At 42.3% G+C, this 20,682-nt stretch overlaps 1 protein-coding gene across 6 annotated transcripts in view; it reads left to right on the top strand.

Annotated features, from left to right (window-relative positions):
• Meis1 (Meis homeobox 1) overlaps nt 1-20,682 on the top strand; it is a 141,355-nt gene that overhangs the window by 96,995 nt on the left and 23,678 nt on the right. For all 6 annotated transcript variants that reach the window (XM_075944409.1, XM_075944408.1, XM_075944406.1 and 3 more), the window contains exon 9: nt 18,814-18,890. In XM_075944409.1, the coding sequence (XP_075800524.1) occupies nt 18,814-18,890 (77 nt within the window). The remainder of the gene's footprint in view (nt 1-18,813; nt 18,891-20,682) is intronic.

Genomic DNA, 20,682 nt, shown 5'->3' with positions numbered 1-20,682 from the left:
AGCTCTCAGCTGATGGAGTCTCCATGGGATGTAGGGATTAACCTGGCATTTCCCATTCTTCCTCCCTCATGTGGCTGCTAACTCTTCCTTCTAGATGCTTTTCCCTTCTCTTACTGCCATTAGGCCTATGGCAAGCTTCTGAGCTTTTGTTGTCTCTTCACAGAAGAGAAAGAAAGAGGAGGGGAAAGCCTTCTCTTTGTAAATGAAGAGATTTTTGTGAAGCAAAACTTGACCAAGTCTTCCGCTTAAAATTTTAGTATTTCCCTGCTATGCTTCAGGCACATGTGGAAGACTCTACACAAGCTGTTTGGGAGCCCATGCCCCTCTCTCGCCCTTTCCATACATGGTCCCCGCAGATTGGCCCAAGTCCTGCACTTTCCCACAGGTGGCCCTGTACTGTTTGTGCCTTAGGTGGCTGGTTCCTTGCCTGGTATGTGTCACCTCCATGATCCCTTCTCCACTTGACACTTTCGTCCACCTTCTTTTCATCTTATCTCAGCTGTCCTAGAGGAAATACCTCTAGGGCCTTGCTGTGACTTCTCTGAGTTCTTATCTTTGCTTGTGAACTGCCTCCCTAGCCACAAGTCAAGATCTAATCTTTCCTCCTTGTCTTTTCAGAGCAACAACACAGGTGCTTAACATTTTTTCACCCCATAAATGAGTGATGTTTCAAGATAGTAGTGACCAAACTCCAAGAGTTTGAGAAAGCTGAAGGGCTGGAAATGGTCCTAACATAAGGGTTAGAATACCGTCAGTGACCACTGTAGGAAAGAACTCTTTTAGACAGCTGGAGGATGATATTGTGTTGTGATGTGTCAGAGAGTTGCCGCCTGGAGGAAGTAGAAGCAATTGAATTTTGGATACAGTTTGCCAAGGAACTTCAAAGCAATGGTAATAAACCAGAAGGTTTCGGGGTTTTTTTTTTTTTCCTGACTTTTGTTTATTTTGAGACAGTCTAGCTGTAGCCCAAATGGCTAGCTAGCCTTGCCCAGACTAGACCATGATTGTCCTGCCTCAGCCTACTAAGTGCTAGGATTATAAGCATGTGCCACTACACCCTGCCCTGGTTTTCCATTTGTAATATTCAAGAGAAAGAGATAATTATGCATAGAATTAAATCCGGCTGTCTTCATGACATTGTTACTATTTGCATGTAGTGTGTTGCTGTAGAGGCAAGTCCAGCAATAGAGGAGGATTCTTTGGAGATAAAGTCAAGAGGTGCAGGCTAACAGGGTGAAGATCACTGGGAAACTGAGGGACACAAAGTGAACAATCAGTGGAATGGCATTGCTGAAGGAAAATCTAGCAATAGGTAGGAACCAAGGGGTGGGAGGGGGCTTCTGAGAAACGGAAAAGGGCTCTCTTCCCCTCCTGGTCTTCTAACAAATCCCAGGAAAGAGGACCAGTGAGAGCCTGGGAAATAGGACTGGAGCTTCAGAGTGGCAGGAGAAGCTTGCTGGGAATGTCGTAGGCACAACAAGGAAAGGGGAAATGGAGTAAAAGACAAGAGGACTTTCCCAGTGCAGTGGAAAACGGTGGAGAAATAGTGTGAGATGCCAGCAGGACCCGGGACTCCTAGCAAATGCGACCCATAAACAACTCTTCTTCACATGCTGAAAGGAAGGTGACATGATAAACTCTCACTGGCTTCCTTTTCCACAGGAAAATGATTGCATTTCCTCCTCCGCTCCCCGTTCCTTCAACATTACCACCATGGAGAAAATCCACTGAGCTCCAGTCTGAGCAACTTAAGCTTGTACGATCACATGTAGGCTGATGAACTTGAGACTGCATTAAAGGTTTTATCTCACCTTTGTAGGAAGTTAGCGTGTAATTGCTGTATGTTATCTCTCAGTGCTGGTCCTGTGAGAAGTTTGCCAACTTGTTATTGATAACCTCTGCATTCAAGTTCAATGGAAAGCACCCAGATGCAGCTGTCTGTTCAGAAAATATTTTTCTTCTGATAATTTTTTCCTCACCGTAATATCTGAGAGAAACCCACACACTTAGAATACATCTAAGCCACTGTTCACAGTAATATGGATGTAATCCCAGGTATGTTTCTGAAATCGTGCCTCTGCCAGAGGCTCAGTTTGAGCACTGAGAAAGGAAGGTGTTGGCCTTGGACAGATCTTGTTAGCTTTACCAGTTGACACTGAATTGGTCTTGACATTGCTCCAGAGATGTCTACCATTGTCATTTTGGTCTGATAGTCGATGACATACCCCTGACTTCATGAACAGAAAAGACACCTTACACGTAATAATCTGTTTATTGTTACGTATAAAAAATAGTTGACTCAGTGTGATTGTGGCATTATGGGATGGTGCATTTAAAGGCTCTCTAAATAGATAAGACTCCTGGCACGCAAGCTCGCCAAAGCAAAATGAATGAATGAGTGTGTGAATGAATGAATGGCTTGGTTGTCCTTCAAACATCTCTCAGAAAAGGAAGCAAACATTGGTTTGCTGTTCAACTCCGCAGCGATGCCATGGCCATGCTAGGAAGCCGAACGCCAATAACTCACTTCCTGGGTATTTCTGCCCTTGTGTTTGAGCTTACCCCAATGCCGTGCCCAGAGTCACACACACAGCATAAAAATGACGGTCATTTCTAGGGCACATAATTGAACATTAATACTCAGTGACACTGTCGAAGGAATGATATGTCAACCTGACAGGGCCTGTGTGCTTACATCTGCTGACTGGCGGAGGACACAGGCCCCTGTGCCAGGATCAGACCCCAGGCCCAGCTGCAGAAGGGCCAGAATGACACAGCCATTGATCAGGAGCAGCCATCTTCAGTAAAGATGGTATCTGCAAAATTCCCTGTGCCCGGCCACACAGGTCGGCTGACGGTGGAAACAAAGCCAAGAGTAGCGTCTCGGACTTTCGCTCTTTTCTCACCGGAGTTTTCAGTGGCTAGCACGTCCTTCCCATATGTTTCTCGTTTTTCTTCTGCTAGCTCTATATTCTGAATAAATGGGGGCATCGTGGATGAAAGGGAGCTTCTGACGTGGTGTGTCTTTTGTTCCTATGGAAACTCTTTTTGATGAGTTTCTGGTTTCCTGATTCACCACAGAGAGGTGGCGTAGTGAAGAAATCAAGCAAGAATTAAACTGAAGTTACTAACTGTGATTTATTTTTTCAATTCTCAACAAAAATATTAAGCACTGTAGGCAGAATTCTGAACAAAGGGAAAAGAAACCTATGCAATGATTTCCTTATCCTGGAGATCTTATCTTGAGTGAGTTGAGCCTGCTGCTCCAGCATTTCCACAATGAACACATCACTGCCCATCCACTCTGAGGAGGGACACCTGGAGCCATTGCTGGGGCCTTTGGATACTCACCCCTTGCTGGGTCTTCTTAAAACAGGGTGACTGTTTCTGGTGGTAGTTACACAGTGTGGGCTTCTGCTGCGTGCCCCTGAGAGCGTCCATTATCACATACTGGTTAACATCACAGACTCCTCAAAATCCCAGCTGCACTGGAGCCATGAAAAAAAAAAAAGCTTTCATCTGTAAAATCTAGTTTCTCTTTGTTATTAAAATAAATGAAGCCATTAAACAAAATATATGCACGTGGTGGTTGAGCCCATCGTTGGCATCATCAAGATGATGGATTCCCCATATTTTAGAATCAGGACTATTTGAGACAATTTGATACGAGATACAGAAGCAAAATGTGGTTTGTGAAAATGGACGTTTCGTGAAATTTTGACACAATATTCATTTTTCTCTTAGTTTTATGCATATGTATAATTTTTCAAATTAAATTTATTATCCACGTGTGTGGTGTGTGTGTGTGTGTGTGAGTGTAGGTATGTGAGTGTGTGTACAACTTTCTGGAATCCCTTTTGTCCTTTCCCCATGTGTACGGGGGATCAAATTCAGGTCACCAGGCTTGGCAACAGGCTCCGTTACCCACTGAGCCATCTCACCGGTTCATCTACTGTTTTCTTCTTTATAGATTTATCCGAACCCCTTTAAGACAACGACATCATCATCAACAAAAAGATTTTGCCTAAAAGGGCTAAAATAAAAAAAATGAAAGCAAAAACAAATGTTTCCTCACCAGCCAGGCATCCAAATGTGTTAATTACAACTATTGATGAGCTCATGTTGTAAATGGACTGGGATTAAGATAACTGCAAATCCTTCCTTTCCAAAGGTGTGTTTGGAATTGTGATGGAGTTTGCTTGGCACTCAAAGATGAGTTCTTGTTGGAACCCAGGCCAGAGGATTTTCTGCTCCTCTTTCTTGAGAGCATATTTTTTTCTGCCAAATGTGGCATTCATCCTTTGCCAAGGAAGGTAACGGAATGGCCACTTCTGACTTCCAGCCACCAAAAAGGCCAAGGCTCGCAGTCTCCAAGTCTAGGGAGCCAGAACCTGCTTCCTGCCCTGGATGGGCCTGAGTAATGACTCAGTATCTCCCCAGAAACTTGATGGCTTGGAAGATTTTCTTGGTACCTCTGTCAGTCCCAGATGGCGATGGAGGCACTCACAAGAATGTGTGTGCGACTCCTAAAGGCCACTGGAGCGTCCTGGCTCATCTGTCTGAAGCCTGGCCTCATCTGTTTTACTGCCTCCTCTCTGACACACCTTGCCTTTCAGTGTTTTCTCTTCTACACTCTTTTTTTTTGTAAGAATACATTAATTATTAATTTACCTCTGTGAGGCTCACATGAATGCAGGAGGAGACAAAGCTGAGTCTAAAGCACCGAATAAAGAGGTAATGTACTTTCTTTCCTGCAGAACCAGTGGTCGCCTGTGGAAAATGTAAATGTTTTGCGACAGGGTCTCACTATGTAGTTCTGTCCGTCCTCTGCCTCCCAAGCGCTGGTGGGTGCCACTGTGCCTGGCTGAGGTTCTTCTTTTGTTTTGTTTTTGGAGACAGGGTTTCTCTGTGTAGCCTTGGTTGTTCAGGAACTCCCTTTGTAGATCAGATTGGCTTCAAACTTCAAGCTCTGCCTGCCTCTGCCTCCCCAGTGGCGGCATTAAAGGTGTGTTCTACCATACCCGGCCCTGCTAAGATTCTTGTACAAATTATTTCATAATGGTAGTGGCCAGTCCTGAAAACAGCCTGACCATTTTGTGTATGGGCCTTCATTAACACACTAACACACTAACAGGCTGACCTCAGAGCCTGGCTACAGTCTGGAGATGAGTTTGTCCAGGTGGAGAGATTAGTGACGTGAGTTGCTAATTACATGTTCAGAAGGGCTAATTTCCCCCTTTCCTCAGACACTTTTTGAGAGGATTCCGGCCTGGATATTTGTCTCCTTAAGTAAATAGTGATATTTCCTCACCAAGGAAATATTAAAACCCAACTTAATACAGGTAAAAAGCCCTTACCACAATTAACTAGTCAGACCCTTTCCCAGCAAACCATACTGATTTGTGTTACACTTTAAGTATTTTTCATAGATTGGCCTCATTTGATTGCCACCAGGTTCATTTTCTTTGTTTTGTAGATGAGGCAGTGAGGCTAGGAGAACTCAAATACTTTTATAAGTCCCTGTAGCTAGGGACTGGAAAGATGGCTCAGCGGTTAAGAGCTCTTGTTGATCTATAGATGACTCAGGTTCGATTCCCGGCACCCACATGGTTCTCAACCATCTGTGACTTCAGCTCCTGGAGATGCATTGCCCTTTTCTGAACTCTGCAGGCACTAAGCATGCATGTGGTACATACATATACATGCAGGCAAAATGCTCACACATAAAAGAAACACGAACAAATCCTTGTAAAGCTTTTTGAAAGACCATACAGCCAGCACGAGTCCTAAACCTCAGCTGTCCAACGCAATACACTTAACTGAAGGTCTTGAAATCGTATTGTCTTTTGACTTACAAGTGTGTAACCACATCATTGGTGCATCATGGATTTAATGACCTGTCTCTACACCCAGGCCTGAATCCTCTCAGAATGGGACTGAGGAAGAGGGGAAATTAGCCCCTTTGGCTACGTAATTAGCAACTCGTGTCACTAATGAGATAGCAGAGAGCAATGCTTTAAACAGATCAAGGCTGTGTCTAGTTGCTTCATCATGTAAAGGTACTGATTTCCCTGGTCCTGTTTTAGAAAGGGCAAATGCTGCCTTGTCCAATCTCGCACCATTGCCTCTGAGCTGAGTCGCACAGCTTGCTCGGGACGATGGAAGCCCTTTTAAAAGCTGTTCTGCTTTCTTCAGGCCTAGTTTACTTCATTCTAAGCAGAGAGCAACACATGTTTGCCTCACAGTTGCCTCCGACAGACAGGTCTATGGTGTTTTTACTTTATCATTAACAAGGTAAACTTTGAGCTTCAGTGGAGGGTAAAGGAAGAGGCCTGGAGCCCAGGAGACACACTCCAGCTGCTCGCTGTGGGGTTCGTTTTCACTCTTGAACTGTGGGTGTCACGCGACGTGACTTTCTGTACTCACTAGGTAACTGTGAGATTCAGATTGATAAATATATGAAAAATTCACAGATATAAAGTATGATATAAATATAGGAATCACATAAGCTGAAAGTCCCAGTGTTCTAATTTTATAAAGAAGCCAGGATTTAAATTAGCTCTCTTATCATCACTTTTGCCAATTTTCTGTGTTTATCCCATTGATGACCAGTCCAACACTGTCTTCTGCCCATCAAAGACATTCCACAAACGATAAACTTGCAGAAATCACTTCTGCTCCAGCCCTACCCAGTCCAGTTAGACTGAGTAACTAAAAATGCAGAATTTGATAAATAAATACTAGGGACTTGTCATCTCTTCTGTAACCTGTGGAGACAGATGGCGAATGGCCATCAGGAAGGGCTTGTGAAAGAGAATTCAGAAGGAGAAAGGTGATCTTGATGCCAAAACAAAGTTTCAAGACAGTCTATGGGCTTGCTTGCTTTTCTTAAGGGAAAACTCTCTTTGGTTTGATCGCAAGGTAAGGGTTTTGCTGTTAAATGAAGTATGTTAGAAAATAACCTCTGAAATGAAAAGCTGAAGTGTCTGTTTCAGAGAATAAAACTAATTAAGTAGCCCAGGCCACACCGGGTAAAGGGGGAAGCATTTCCATGAGACTTGGCTTAGTAAAGGTAACCTGCATTTGAATCCGGACTTAGGTCTGGATGCTATGCTGCCCGGCATATGCTGAATTGATAACGCCCATGTGTTAAAGAATTCTGGTGGTTTCTTTTGCCTCTCTCACAGCTTATAAAAATGCAAGCAGACCCATCTAATGAATATTAATGGAAGCAATGTCTGGATAACTAGGAAGGCCCCTGGATCTTTGGAGTTGAGATGTAGCAGCCAGGGAGGAATTTCTGTGGCTTTATTTAATACAAATTTACAGACTTTTAAAGAATAAACATCATTTAATATTTTAGTATCTGTATTTCCAAGGTAGAGATTTTGATGAAATAAAAAGCTTAATCTCCCCCGCCCCCCATAAACACAACACTTTACTCACCAAGGTCCTCATTTTAAGAGACAGGAAACTGTTAGCTAAAAAAGAAATTAACTTAATCCCCCCTCATTAAATTCCAGTCTTTTTTTGTTACTTAGAGACAAGTTATAATTATACCACAGCCGTGCAAAGCGTGTTGTACACTTTGATACACAAAAGAACTCCAGTTGTCAAGGGGGCAGCGAAAGAAAACGAGAACATTGGTAAACACCGATGGGTTTTGGTTTTTCTCCTGTAAACCTTTCCTAGCCCTTGAAACTACCTTTCATTCGGGCGCCTGAACTAAAAAATTCTACACATGTGATTTTGGGAAAAGTCAGTTCCCTGACCAGATAACCACTTCCCAAGGAAGGTGATAAGCACAGCCCAGTAGGCGGACAATGCCTGAACCTCCCTGCATCCGGTTCTACAGTGGGGGAGGGGGAGGGAGAGAGGGAGGGAGGGCACTTTGCCTTCAAGTTGGTATCTTTTCCATGTAACTTTTAATAAGCACACAGTAAATCTCAGCTGTGTTCTCTCTCACTGCCTCCCACTCTCTTCCTTCTTCCCTCCCTCCCCGACTCCGCCCTCTATCCCCCCTCCCCCCAAGACTCTCATTGTGAAAAGATTTTTTTTAGATTTTAGCTTTCCAGCACGGGGCGGTCATTAGAATGTCGTCCGCTATCCTCTCCCGTTATTCGTCATCTTTATGGGTGTTCTCTACTTTTTCATTGCACCTTTAATGGTGAGCTTGGTCAGGAGAGGTGAGAGGAAACCGTGCGGGCCCTTGGCTCTGAGGTCTGCTTCCCAGCGTCTGCGAGCTGGGCTTCGGTCCATGTCCCCGTAGATTTTAATGTCCCCACAGACTGCTGGCAGCCTGCTTCCAGCTGGGGCAGGCATGATGCAGTGAATTGCTTTTGAATGTTCTTTACTCAAATAGGCAGTAATTACAAGCTTAAAGAGGTTTAGTGGTCCAGTAAACTACATAATCACCCCTGAATTAGCCTGGGCTCATCAGTTGCAGTCCAGCAAGCTCAAGTCTGCTGTTTGTATGCAGCCTTGATCACATAGCAACCTGATCAGCAGGTGTGGAACAGCCAGAGTCCCCCATAAACACAACTGTCTACTGGGGACAATGATCTCTAATGAGATGAGGCTACACCATCACTGTAATTTAAGTGGGAAAATTAGCACTAGAGAATGAGCGCCAGTTCCAGGGGTCTTGAGTCATATTGGGAACAGCACGCATTCTCCATTGCTTTCTCCTCCTCTCTGCCTTTCTCCAGAAACCTGCTTGCCAAATGTACTGTTTTGCCCCTGCACTCTATTCTTTACACAAGGAGGTATGTTTTCTTCCCCCCTGAATATTTAATGCTGGATAGGAGCATCGATACAGGCAATAATGAGAACTCATTCCAGAATAGTCTGGTAGTATTTCATCTTCCTTGGCTTTCCCTTACAGTTTCAGAACCCTTTCTCTTTGATTTTTAAAGTGGGAAGGTGTTCTTCGAGCCGGTGATTGGGCCGTTTTTAGTGGGCATGCACTCTGAAATAGCAGAGATCAACGAAGACAGTGGGAGAAGCGTTCTTAGTTTATTAGCGTTGATCAAATGACTCAGCCATGAACTTTCTTTTGGAAGGATGGCTCAGTGCACTATGCTGCTGTTTTCTGAGTTTGTTGAAGGCAGCCCTCGGAAGAGGCTTAGCGGAGAGATCTTCCTTTGTCTTCTCTTCTGTCCTCTGCTGCTCTGAGCACTGCTTGGACTGAGAACTTGGATTTTATCGCTTCCCAGGTTTGCAATAAACAAACCCACTAACAACCCAGAGTGGATCTGAGACACTAAGGGGGAAATGATCTAACTATGTGGCTGACTCTTGGGGTCAAATCCAAACTTCACTTTTTTATTTTTTTAACAAACAAATTAGATTCTATGCCTGTAAGTGTTATCCACAGAGAAAGGATTAGGGAAATAAGAAGTTAAAGTGGTCAAAACTTACAGTTTTGGAAGTGATAAAGCTGAGCAAGGAAGATGAGTGCTTGTTGAAGTCAGACAGCTGATTTTCTTGACATTTATCTGCAGAAATCTACTAACAAAAGCCAGCTATGCACCCGGCATAGCGGTGCATGTCTTTAATCCCAAAATTTAGGAGACCTGTCCAAAACAAACAAACCCACAAAACAAACTTACAGTAAGAAATCTACAACCAAAAGCCAGTTAAGGGATTCAGGGTGTTTCTACCTTCAATAACTCTCATTCATTTGTATGTCAAATACTTACTGGGCACAGAACTTGGCTAGTTGCATTATGAAGGGGATAACATTTGTGTATTTCTATCAGTGATCTATTCATCTGAAGGGGATTTGCATGTAATTTAACTTACATTTGATTAAGAGCCATGTAAGATACAAAATAATTGGAAACATACATACACACACACACACACCAATTTGTTTCAAAGTTGAGAGTGTAAGGCATATTGGGATGTGGTTGGGTAGATAGCAGGCTTTGATTCTAGGATCTTAAGAGAGTCCTTGCATATAACCCATCATCATTCCTGCATGTGTAAGCCACGCTACACGCACCAACAAAATGATGGATGTAGTGATCTCCATTGAGTTTTGTTTTTTTTTAATCTTATGATAAGATTGACTTTTGGTTCCACTAACAGAACTGATTTATAGAAACAAAAGGTACATATGCATGCTGTATATTAGAATAATAGTGTCTTTTTATATGAGTGGTCACCGGCATATACACATCTGTGGTTAACTCATTAGGGGTGAGCAGATTGCCCCGTCCGTCACATCAAAGGAAAACAGGGTGGAAGCAAATCTTTCTGACTTGATGCTATTGCCAAGTTTCAAATCCAAGCATCACTATTCCACCTGTGCCAATGTGAGAGTGATTTATCCTTTCTGCACTTGTTTTCTTATCTAGAAAATGAGTAAAATCACTGTATCTCCCTGTGCAAATACATATATGAAGTGTTTTCAACAATACCCGGGTAACTCTCCCCTTCCAATACATGTTGTACTTACTGTTCATTAATTCTGCAATGCTATAGTTAATAACGTCTCTACAGCTGGATGCTCAAGACAGTGTGGGCAAAGTTTTGGTGAGAACTGTGATTTCAACTCTCAACGTTGCCCAAAGCTTTGTTTCTTAGAGGACTGGGATGGGGGTGGGGCAGATATTGGAGAGGAAGTGGGATGGGGAGAAACAGTGGCTGTCTCCTCACTGGATCTCACAATGAGTGAATGACTTTCTTCATATGCCCTTGTCATTTATATTTTGGTTATAGAAGGGAATGGGGAGATGGGAAGAAATGTCACCGGGAATGTAACCAAGTGGGAGAAACTCAGGACAGACCTGTGTGTGCACCAGCACTGGATGGGTGGGACTTCTCGGGCGAGTTCCGTGTCCTGGCCAACCTGCAACATTCCTACCTGAAGAGTAGCTAATCGCAGCTTCTGTTCATGGGGGCCATGGGGACTGCACAAGAGAATGAAGTGCTAGTTGGAATGGTTCAGTATAAAGTGATGCATGCTTTCTCTTCCTAGTTGGAACGGTTCAGTCTAAAGTGATACATGCTTTCTCTTCCTAGTCCACCCTACCCCCAAGCTCCTCCTATGATCTGTTTGCTTTCCTTCTGTTTCCATGGTTGCCTACTGAGATAATCAACATTCAGGGGTGATAATTAATCATAACCATTCAAAATACTGTTAGCACTTTTCATTAACGTTAAGACTTTTAGGAAGGTATATAAGTAATTGCTAATTTAGAGTTCTTTATTTTATGTTTTTAGCATGCACCTCCAAGTGCTTTCTGCAACATAGCTACTGAGGAATGGACTGAAAACATTATTATACTGGACTGTAGTGACTGTAAGAAAAAAATAACAGGACAAGAGCTACTGTTATCCCAATCCCATAATGTATGTCTTTGTTCAGTATTTTATTTTACATTTAATTTACATTCAGAAGAAATTAAAAGGTCAGTTAAGTAAAACAGGCAGAGCATCTAATATTGGCCTCATAATTGGCCATAAAGCTGTTTTTCGTATGTATTAAAAATACAGTCACAGTGATGCAAGAAATAAAGATTGTGGTGAAATATTAACCAGCGCCCCGCCCCCCACTTCTATCATTCTCAAGTGCTAAGATCAAGGCTACAGATTCTCTTACCTGAATTTCCTACTCACACACCTCCACTACCCACTTCTTATAGCCCTGCTCAAAGGACAAGAAGTGGAGAGAGGTTATCTACTGGGTGACTCAACTAACTTTGAGAAAAAGCTGGCGCCGGACAACAAACAGCACTTTTAGTCGGGACAAGCGGGGGGCACACTTGAGATGTTGACAGAGTATTAAGAAAACAGATCAAAATTTACGACGTCACTGACGATGCTCCGGATATTTTTTTGGCTTCTTAGCCAGCGCCTTTACTGATCCTTTTGCTTTGGAGTCCAGTCTGTGTGTGGATGCAGGACTCAACTGCTATGCATTCAGCCCAGGCTCCTCAGGCTGCAGGGGCGCTGCTTTTGTAATGTAAATGCCAGGCACAAAGTGTCTCTTTGATAATGTGCAGTCAGAAGACAAAAAAAGCATTCACTGAAACAGTAAAACTAATTCATAAAGCCAAAAGACAATAGGGAAGCATTATGGATTTTTTTTAAGGGAAAAAAGTATCCTAGATCAATGTAATTGTCACAGTGTAAGCTATTCATAGTCAGTGCATAAGGGGAAAATGACTGCAGTTTTATTTAAAGTGAGAGAAATTCTTATAGGCAAAAAAAATTAGGTTAACCAGATATAGTTCTATTTGGCTACAAAATTTATGCTCACCTTCTTCGATCTCAAACACATAGTTGGTTATTTTAATTTAGACCCCCTAGTTCCTTCGCAGCAAAAAGGGAAAACTCAGAAGTTTGAACAGAATGCAGAGGCTTAATAGTTAAAAGCCATATGGTAGTTCCCCCCTGTTCTTAAAAGGGAGTATCTCTCTATCACATACCAGAGTTTAGCTCAAGGTCAACTTATATTAATGCATTAAACTTAGCTGTGGAGGAGGCACAAGGCTGGAGGAAAAAGGATAAAAGAAGTTCTGAAATTGTTCTTGCAACATATTCAGCCCGGCCACAGAACATTGCCTTGATAAGGCTGATATTGGACAGTTGCCATAATTCCTCGGGTTATATCGGCCCCTCTAGTGCCCATTCCCATACCTTTTAAAGCACAGCGTGTAACATTTGGCTTGAAAATTGCTTCTACCTCTATTGCTTTGTTAGAGCTGTTTGGCGGTTTCCGTAGAGAGGCAACTTCTGTGTCACAAGAAATTACTAATCTAAGGCTTGAGAAGGGGCAGTGGAGCCTTCTATTATCTCATGGGAGAGCTCTCTGGACAGGATTATTTTCAAATCTTCGGTCGCCATTACAATGTGCTGTTTGAGTGGGCAAGGAGGCGAGGGAGGGGACGTTATTGAAACTTGGTCACCAGGGCAAATAAGATAAAGTTCATCACTGTCTTGGCATCCATGTTTGCAGCCCGGGGTGGACGTTTGGATGAAAGGAGCCCATTTGGTCCAGGATGTCGTTACGATATAAGGCTGGACGTTTTCCATCTGTGTGGACTGTGGAATGTCTGTCTCTTCCCATTGAGGCTCCACAGAAAAGGCTGCTTGATTGTTTAAATAAATAAATTCCCTTCCAAGGTATTGTAAACTCGTAAATACCAGATAACCACCATCACTATGGGAGGTTCTCCCATGCCAACCTCAATACATAAAAGTAGAATTGTGCTGAGATAAATTTTCTTTAGAGAGTTGCCATTTTCATTCTGTCATCTTCTATTCCTTGTGGCTAGTAAAAATGACAGCCCAGACTAAACTTTAATACAAGCTATTTTTAGGCTTTTTTTTTTTTGGTCATATATTCTTCATTACAGTTATACAGGACACGTGCACTGGGGGTCATTTTGTGCTTTGATAAAGCTGTAAGACAGTCTCTCTGTATCAGGTCATCATTAGAAGTCATTCTGTGTTTCTAGAAACACATGAAGAGTGGCAAATGGCTTGCAAGTCAGGCTGCTGATTATGGAAATGATGATGGTCATTTTGTGAGTTTTTTTCCCCATTGCTGGGGTTCCATTCTTCTCAAGTGACCGATTTCCCCTTTGAGTCCAGCATCTCTGCTCTCCCCAGTGAAAACAGACTGATGTGTGTGTGTGTGTGCGTGTGTGTGCGCAGGCTGATGCAGGAAGGGAGGGTCAGATTTGCCCGTACATAATCACTGTTTTATGGCTTTCACTCAGTCCTGAGGTGTTAATGCAGATCAAATGAGAAGCACTCCAGACAGAACCCTTGCAGCTACCACACCGCCTCGCTTTCCCTTTGCAATCGTTAATTCTTAGTGTAGGATCTAGAGGTAATTTCGTTTGCTCTCTTAATGCTTTGCAGGTCTCCCAGTGGCCCTTGCATATCCTTTCTCAAATTCCCATCTTGATCAATTGTTTGCAAATAATTAAGCTTTTAAGAGATAATGGCGCAAGGCTAATGTACACAGCGAAAGCAAGGTGTCCCCCACTGTCTGTTGGACGGTGGTCAAATTTACTTTGATGTCCCAGAGTGATTAAGTTGATTGGTATATCAGGCCGGTGCAATAAGTCTTTCCTTCACAAGAACCCACTGATCTTTCGTCAACCAGTGTCCTTGTCATTTAGATGCAATAAAGGATAGGTGCTAAGGGAAATGCCAAAAAGAAACATGAGTCTTTTGTTGTGATGGTTTGGAATGGATTTTCCCCTTTCTCCCTAAACTGGCACCTTTCCGGGATCCTTGATCTCTTGCAGAATGGCATCTGCCTTTGCCTATTGAAAATCACCTCCCATGTGTGAACTCAGCAAGTCTGAGTGGTTTCACGGAAGTCTCGCCTGTGGCACATGGGTGTTGTTTGTTTGTTTGTTGTTTTGGTCAGGCCATTTTTTTTATGTTTACGAAGACATAACTCATACTATCTACAAACAGCCTAAGTAATCAAGATTCAGAGGATTTGAGATATTTAAACTACTGAGGTTTATATTTAGAAGCCTACTCTTCTGTGAATTTTTGGCTGAGTGGGTATGAGCTACACGAAGTCATAGTTTTCATGTGGTTTTGGCAATTACAGATTAATGTATAAAGAAAAAAAGAAAGCAAGAGTTTGTGGGACACCAAGGCCAAGAACCATGAAGAGAAAGAAAAACATATGGCTTCTCTACCATAGACAAGGAATTTTTTGGTATCCCAGTGTATATAGGGTCCTGGATGCCATTCCCTAGAATATTCAACTTAGTCAACACACACACACACACACACACACACACACACACACACACACATATACATACATATACTATGCCTTATGCTTGGCATACATATCTCTTATTAATAATGTCCAAATTATTGTGACAGTTAACTTTATCCAGGCTCATTCATATCTACATAAAAAATACATCCCAAAGAGCTGAAAATTGCTTAATGGAGACAGAGTGCTGGGTCTCTATAGCTTGGGGCGGCCTAGCAATTATGCTGCATGAAATTAGACACAGTTTGTTCCAATTACTTAAAATCAGATCACATGAAAAGTGACAGAGGAGAAGGAAAAAAAAACCCAGACCTTTCTCATTTTGTGATATTTAAATTATGAAATCAGAAACTCCATGATGTGAAGAAACAACTGATGTTGACTGTGGAATTTGGAGGGCTGCCTTGCAGCTCTGTGGAGCTGTAATGATTCAGGTAATTTTAATGATCCAAGGAGAATTTTTCTGACACCATTTGCATAAATAAAATGTGGATTCCATTTGTCTTATAAGAATGTATGTAAAGCTTGCTCACAAACAAGCATGCAAAAATACTCTTGAAAAACACAGGACAAGGAAATTGCTGTGACAATTCTCAATTTTCAAAGTAGCTAAAGATGAATGGCACAAATACTAATTTTTCCGTCTAGTTCTGGTCCTGGCATTAAGACAGCCAACAAGACAAGGCAAAAGATGCTGTAACTCAGTTATACTGAAGAGCAAGGGTAGACATAGTTATTAACTCTATTGAAAAATAATTGAAAGACGCTTTCCTAGGACCTTGAAAACTATAAGTAAATAGTATTGCAAAAAATGTTATAGACCAGAATGCCCATTCGTCCACACTCATAACTTTATATCCAAATAGTATAAACAACTGGGTATTAAGAATGGAGTATTTGGGTCCGATTAGATGGTAAGGGCTCCTGATGACATGAGTTCAATCTCTGGGTCACACTGGGTATAAAGAGAGAACCAATTCTGCAAGTTGTTCTCTGACCTCTACATGCATGTAGTGGCATGCATACGCACACACACACACACACACATGCACACGCATGTGCACATGTGCATGCGTACACACACAAAAATGAAGGCAATAATTCTTTTATAAAGAAAACTGCTCGTTTCAAAATCTAGTTTGTAATTCTTATTGGGATTGGGCACTACCATTTAGAGCTGCTAGCAGGAGAAACCTTTAACTTCAGTGGATCCTAGGACGCAAAGTAACAAAATTGAGGGTTATAAAAGTTGTGCATGTTCAAGGTCTTATAATTAGTAAGTGCAGCATAATTTATATGTTCTAATAGAGTCATTTATATTATATACAATTTTTTCAACTAGTATAGACACAGAACTACTATATATAAAATTCTAATCCAGTGTTCTGTTTGTCAGAAAAGAGATTCATTTGATGAGAATTGCATGGCATTCTTTTATACAATAGGAATTATGTCTTAAACGTAGGGTATTGGGTGGTGTTTAGGTCTGTACTGGTCCTGATACCCGGTTTTATGTTGTGTGTGGTCTTAGCTCATTATGGCTTGAATGCATGAGTCAACACCACTTTTAGGATTGAAGCAAAGACAATGCTGGTGCAGATGCCTCCACTTTCTGGGGACTTTGAAAGACACTTTATTGTCTATTTTGGTGTTGCTTCTGAATAGATAGTATCTGGGTACGGTACCTCAGTTATACTTACTCTTTTTGCTCACACCACAGTTGCTAATTTCCCATTACATACTTATCTAGACTTTAAGGATGATGAATACTGAAGCAATGAATTTCAAACTGGTACCTGGGTGAGAAGATCCCCCAACAAGGAAACACAGACTTAGAAAAAGGGTTTCGGAGAACGAAGCTTGCTATCAGGGAGTGAGGGAAAGGTTGGTGTGAGATGAGCTGTGTACGGGTGGTGTGGTGGCCTGTGATTGTGTCTGTGTGTGCATGTCATCTGTCTGTGTGTGTGTGTCTGTGTGCATGTGAGTACCTGACCTTGGTCTGAACCCTGACAGTGACACCGAGAAGTGTATGGGGCGGGGGGGGGGTGTACTTCGGAATGTTGAAAAAGCAGAAATGAGAACAGTGTGACTGAGGTGAGAAGTCAATGGCTCTGAAAGGGCGGGGCTGATGGCTGGCTCTGCAAGTTATGTAAGCAGTGCGAAAGGGTTTTGAAGACAGGCTCTGGAAGAGAAGGAGAAACTATCGCTATTGGCTGTCCTTTCTCCTGGCTGACTCTCTCACCTGCAAAACAAGAGGATGGTGGTTCCGTTCGTGTTACTCGGAGGGATCTAATGGGATTAATTACCATCCTATCTGAAATATACCTGAAGCTCTTTAGAGAAAGGCACTATATTCCGTGAGAGCCAAGCCTCATTCTAATTGTGTATTTATTGATTAAGTGGCAATCAAAGACAATGCTTATGGGAAAAATCACTATCTCCCCACTCTCCACAAGCATACCCCACGTGGATAGACCTAGGACATATTTAAAGTTACATGTAAAAGCATTGATGTGGTCATTAACGATTTCTTAAGCATCTGACCAGACATTATTAATGAGATTAAAAGCTATGTTAATCGTCATCCAATAGACCAGAATTTAGTTTCCATGGCACATGCAGTTCAATTGAGTCTTGAGGGGACCTTCTCTCATTCCTAATGGGACTAAGCACAGAGGACTGGCTGTCAGGCCAACTTCAGCTGGGGAGGATTTATAGGGCAGCAACCTTTCAAGTTAGCCAATGTCTTCACAGGTGGAAACCACACCCACAGCGCTCTCCTGCACTTTAGAAACGTGTTTCAACTTAGATGCACTTGACCACTGAGCAGAAAATGTTTCCACAAACAAATTTCAGTAGACTTCCAAACTCATTTCATTATTTAATTATGCGATTGATACCCTTTGTATTCTCTTCCTCATGGCGAACAGAACTGGGCTAGTTCTTGGGAGGTGACATACAGCCTTTGACTTTTTATTGTCCTTTACACAGAATCCTAGCTTAAGTTGACTTTTAGATGTGGAAACAAGCTGTATTATCTGCTTTTCTTACCTCTGGGACCACAAAACAAAAGAAAAATGAAAAAAAAAGAAAGAAAGAAAAACAGTAACAACATTAACAAAGCATGCCAAAAGCAAATCATGGAAAGGGATTGTCCTGGCTCAGGTTTTGAGGGACTCAGTCCATCACGGAGAGACAGGAAGGTGCCTAAAGGAAGGCACAGCAGGGGATCCCAGGACTTGTACTCCACACACTTTCACAACTCCAGAGGCAAGAAGCAGAGGCAGTCATGTGCTTACACTCGGAGACTTTCTCTTTCCCCCTTTTGTTTGGTGTAGGACCATAGCCCACAGATCTGTGAGGTCCAAATTCAAGACTGGGTTTCCCTGAGCTAATCCTCTCTGGAAACACCCTCACCCATGCAGAAGTGTGCCACATAAATGATCCTGAAGCTTGTCAAATTGACAGTGAAGATGACACCCGCTTTGGTTGAGTGTTGCTTGCTGGTGCTTTGCTCAAAAGTTGAAACAAGAGTGGCCTAAATGAAATATAGCTAGCTTAGTTTAAATATTTTAATCCAGCACTATGCAGGAGGGAGAGCATTACACTTAAATACTGGGCACCTCAGCTGAGAGTATATTAAGTCAGATGGGTATTTTTGAAGATACACACACATACACACACACACACACACACACACACGGAGAAAGAGAAAGAGAGAACTCACCGATAACAGTCCAATAAAACACAGTGAAGATCACCCTAAACTTTCTAGCCTTGCAACAAATAAACTTGTTAAAGGGTAAACTTAGTATCAAGGTTCTGCAAGTATCCTAAATAGATATTTCTACACTTCACTAATCTTTGTAATTGGCTTGTCTCTTGCTGCCATTAATTAGATGATGAAGTATTCCATTAATAGGAGTGACACACCTCAGCATTTTTACCTTTAATTATAGACTTCACTAGACACTCAGGTTATTGACCAAATGGGATAAACATTGCCTGCTGTCCACATAACCCTCTTTTTTTTTTTTTATTTCTTTCAGCACCCTTACCCTTCTGAAGAACAGAAAAAGCAGTTGGCACAAGACACAGGACTCACCATCCTTCAAGTGAACAATTGGTGAGTAATTTGGCTGGCGTTTCTTCGCAGCCTGTTCCCCCCTCTGGCAACCTGCAGTCAATGGATTGCATGCAGAAGCCACACCCAGTAGCTGCTGCTCTCCCTGGTGACTTGCTGATCCAAAGGTGGAAACCGACCTGACTGCTGTGGGAAGGCTTCCTAACGTGGGACATGGAGTGTGTTGCCTTCCACCTCCTCAATGAGTCAACAGGTTTCATGCACAGGATGAGTGTGTTCTGGGGACCACTCCCTCTAACTCTGAAATCATATCACGTTCTTTAGCTTTTTCTCTTTAGGATAACTGATAGAGTTGGTATCCTATTACTTTCTATGAAAGAAGAAAAATCTACCCTTGCTCCATAGCTGTTTTAAATTCTCTGAGGAACTAATTTACTAAATAAGTGTTCGTTAAAGTTATCTGTTAGAAGACAGCCTCCGGGTTCTCTTCACACTCAGACGCTGGAGGGGGAGAAAAGTTGTTTTTTTCTAAGAAGGACTTTACAACCCGATGTAGCGGAGGGCTGTTCAATGCTTTTTCTAAGTAAAATGTCGATTCTTAATCCGGTGTAAAGCTGAGGTTCTGCCCTGAGTACTGACCAATAATATTCTAAGTGTCCAGCAACATGGCACCGAGGGTTTAGAAAGCATGGTTTATGCCATTTGTGACTGTGCAGAAGCCATGTTCAGATCATCACCCAGGCCTACTGTCGTATTTGAAGGGTATTGAAACCTGAGCTCCTCTAAAACCAAGAATATCCAATTAATCATCTTAATATTTTCAGATCAGTGTTTATAGTGGAGAAATCTTATCTTCTTTGAGGTAAAATCCAGAAAAGTCTCAAAGTCGGGTTGGAGAAAGGAGAAAACTGAGAATGACAGTTTGTAGGCAGAAGTATTTCTTTCTCTGTTCAATAGGTGTCAAAGATTAATATACAGACTCTCCGATTACATAGCTTAATCCATTTTGGTGAATAAATTTGTTCTTGATGTCCATTGTACTGACATTAACAGACCCTTCACTGTTAGAGAGTGAGCCCTGAGCCTCTGGGAGATGTCTCTGATATATTAAACCCCATTACAGAAAATGTAATTTCTGTCAATATAATCCCATGTATTCTCCAACTTAGTGTTTTAGAGATAACAAGCTACTTATGCTATATTTGCCTTTGGAGGATTAATTTACAAAGTGCACTATCTGCAGGACACAGACAGACTCGCATGAACTTCGCTTGTCAGGGTTATCAATTTCTATGACCTTACCACAGCCTTTGGAGATCAATTTTTTGCAGCCCTCTTAGTGGCTAGGGAACCCACAGAAGTCATACTGTATCTCAATGTGTTAAGTTCTGCGGCTTTGGAGGCTTTGCTGTTTGCCTGTTTTCATCTGCTATTGCCTTGAAATCTTCAAAACTATCAACATTGCCCATTTGAAGCTGGTTTTTCAGAGGTACTAAGTGATCCCATAAGGGAGACAGTGAGATTTTTGTGTGCACCTACAATCATCTTTTTAGGCTTAAAGCGATGGGGAGACAGTCATAATGCACTGGAAGTTGCTGACATGTGGCATCTCCTTGGGAAATATTCTTTGGCGAAGGTAAAGGAGTGGCAGGCTGAGCTCAAGTTAAGGAGCGCTAAGGAGCGGGCTGGCTATCATACCTGCTATCTCTCCTCATCCTCAATGTTGCTAACAAACTCTTCGTAAACATAGTTACCAGGATGAGTTCAACACGCTCTCGAGTGTAAAGCCCATCTGATGGGACATTTCCTGTGAATGCAGGGGCACCAGGGCTCT

The sequence above is a fragment of the Microtus pennsylvanicus genome, chromosome 12 (genome assembly GCF_037038515.1).
Source record: "Microtus pennsylvanicus isolate mMicPen1 chromosome 12, mMicPen1.hap1, whole genome shotgun sequence".
NCBI lineage: Eukaryota > Metazoa > Chordata > Mammalia > Rodentia > Cricetidae > Microtus > Microtus pennsylvanicus.
Note: the sequence above shows the minus strand (reverse complement) of the source record. Positions and strands in the feature narration are given on the sequence as shown.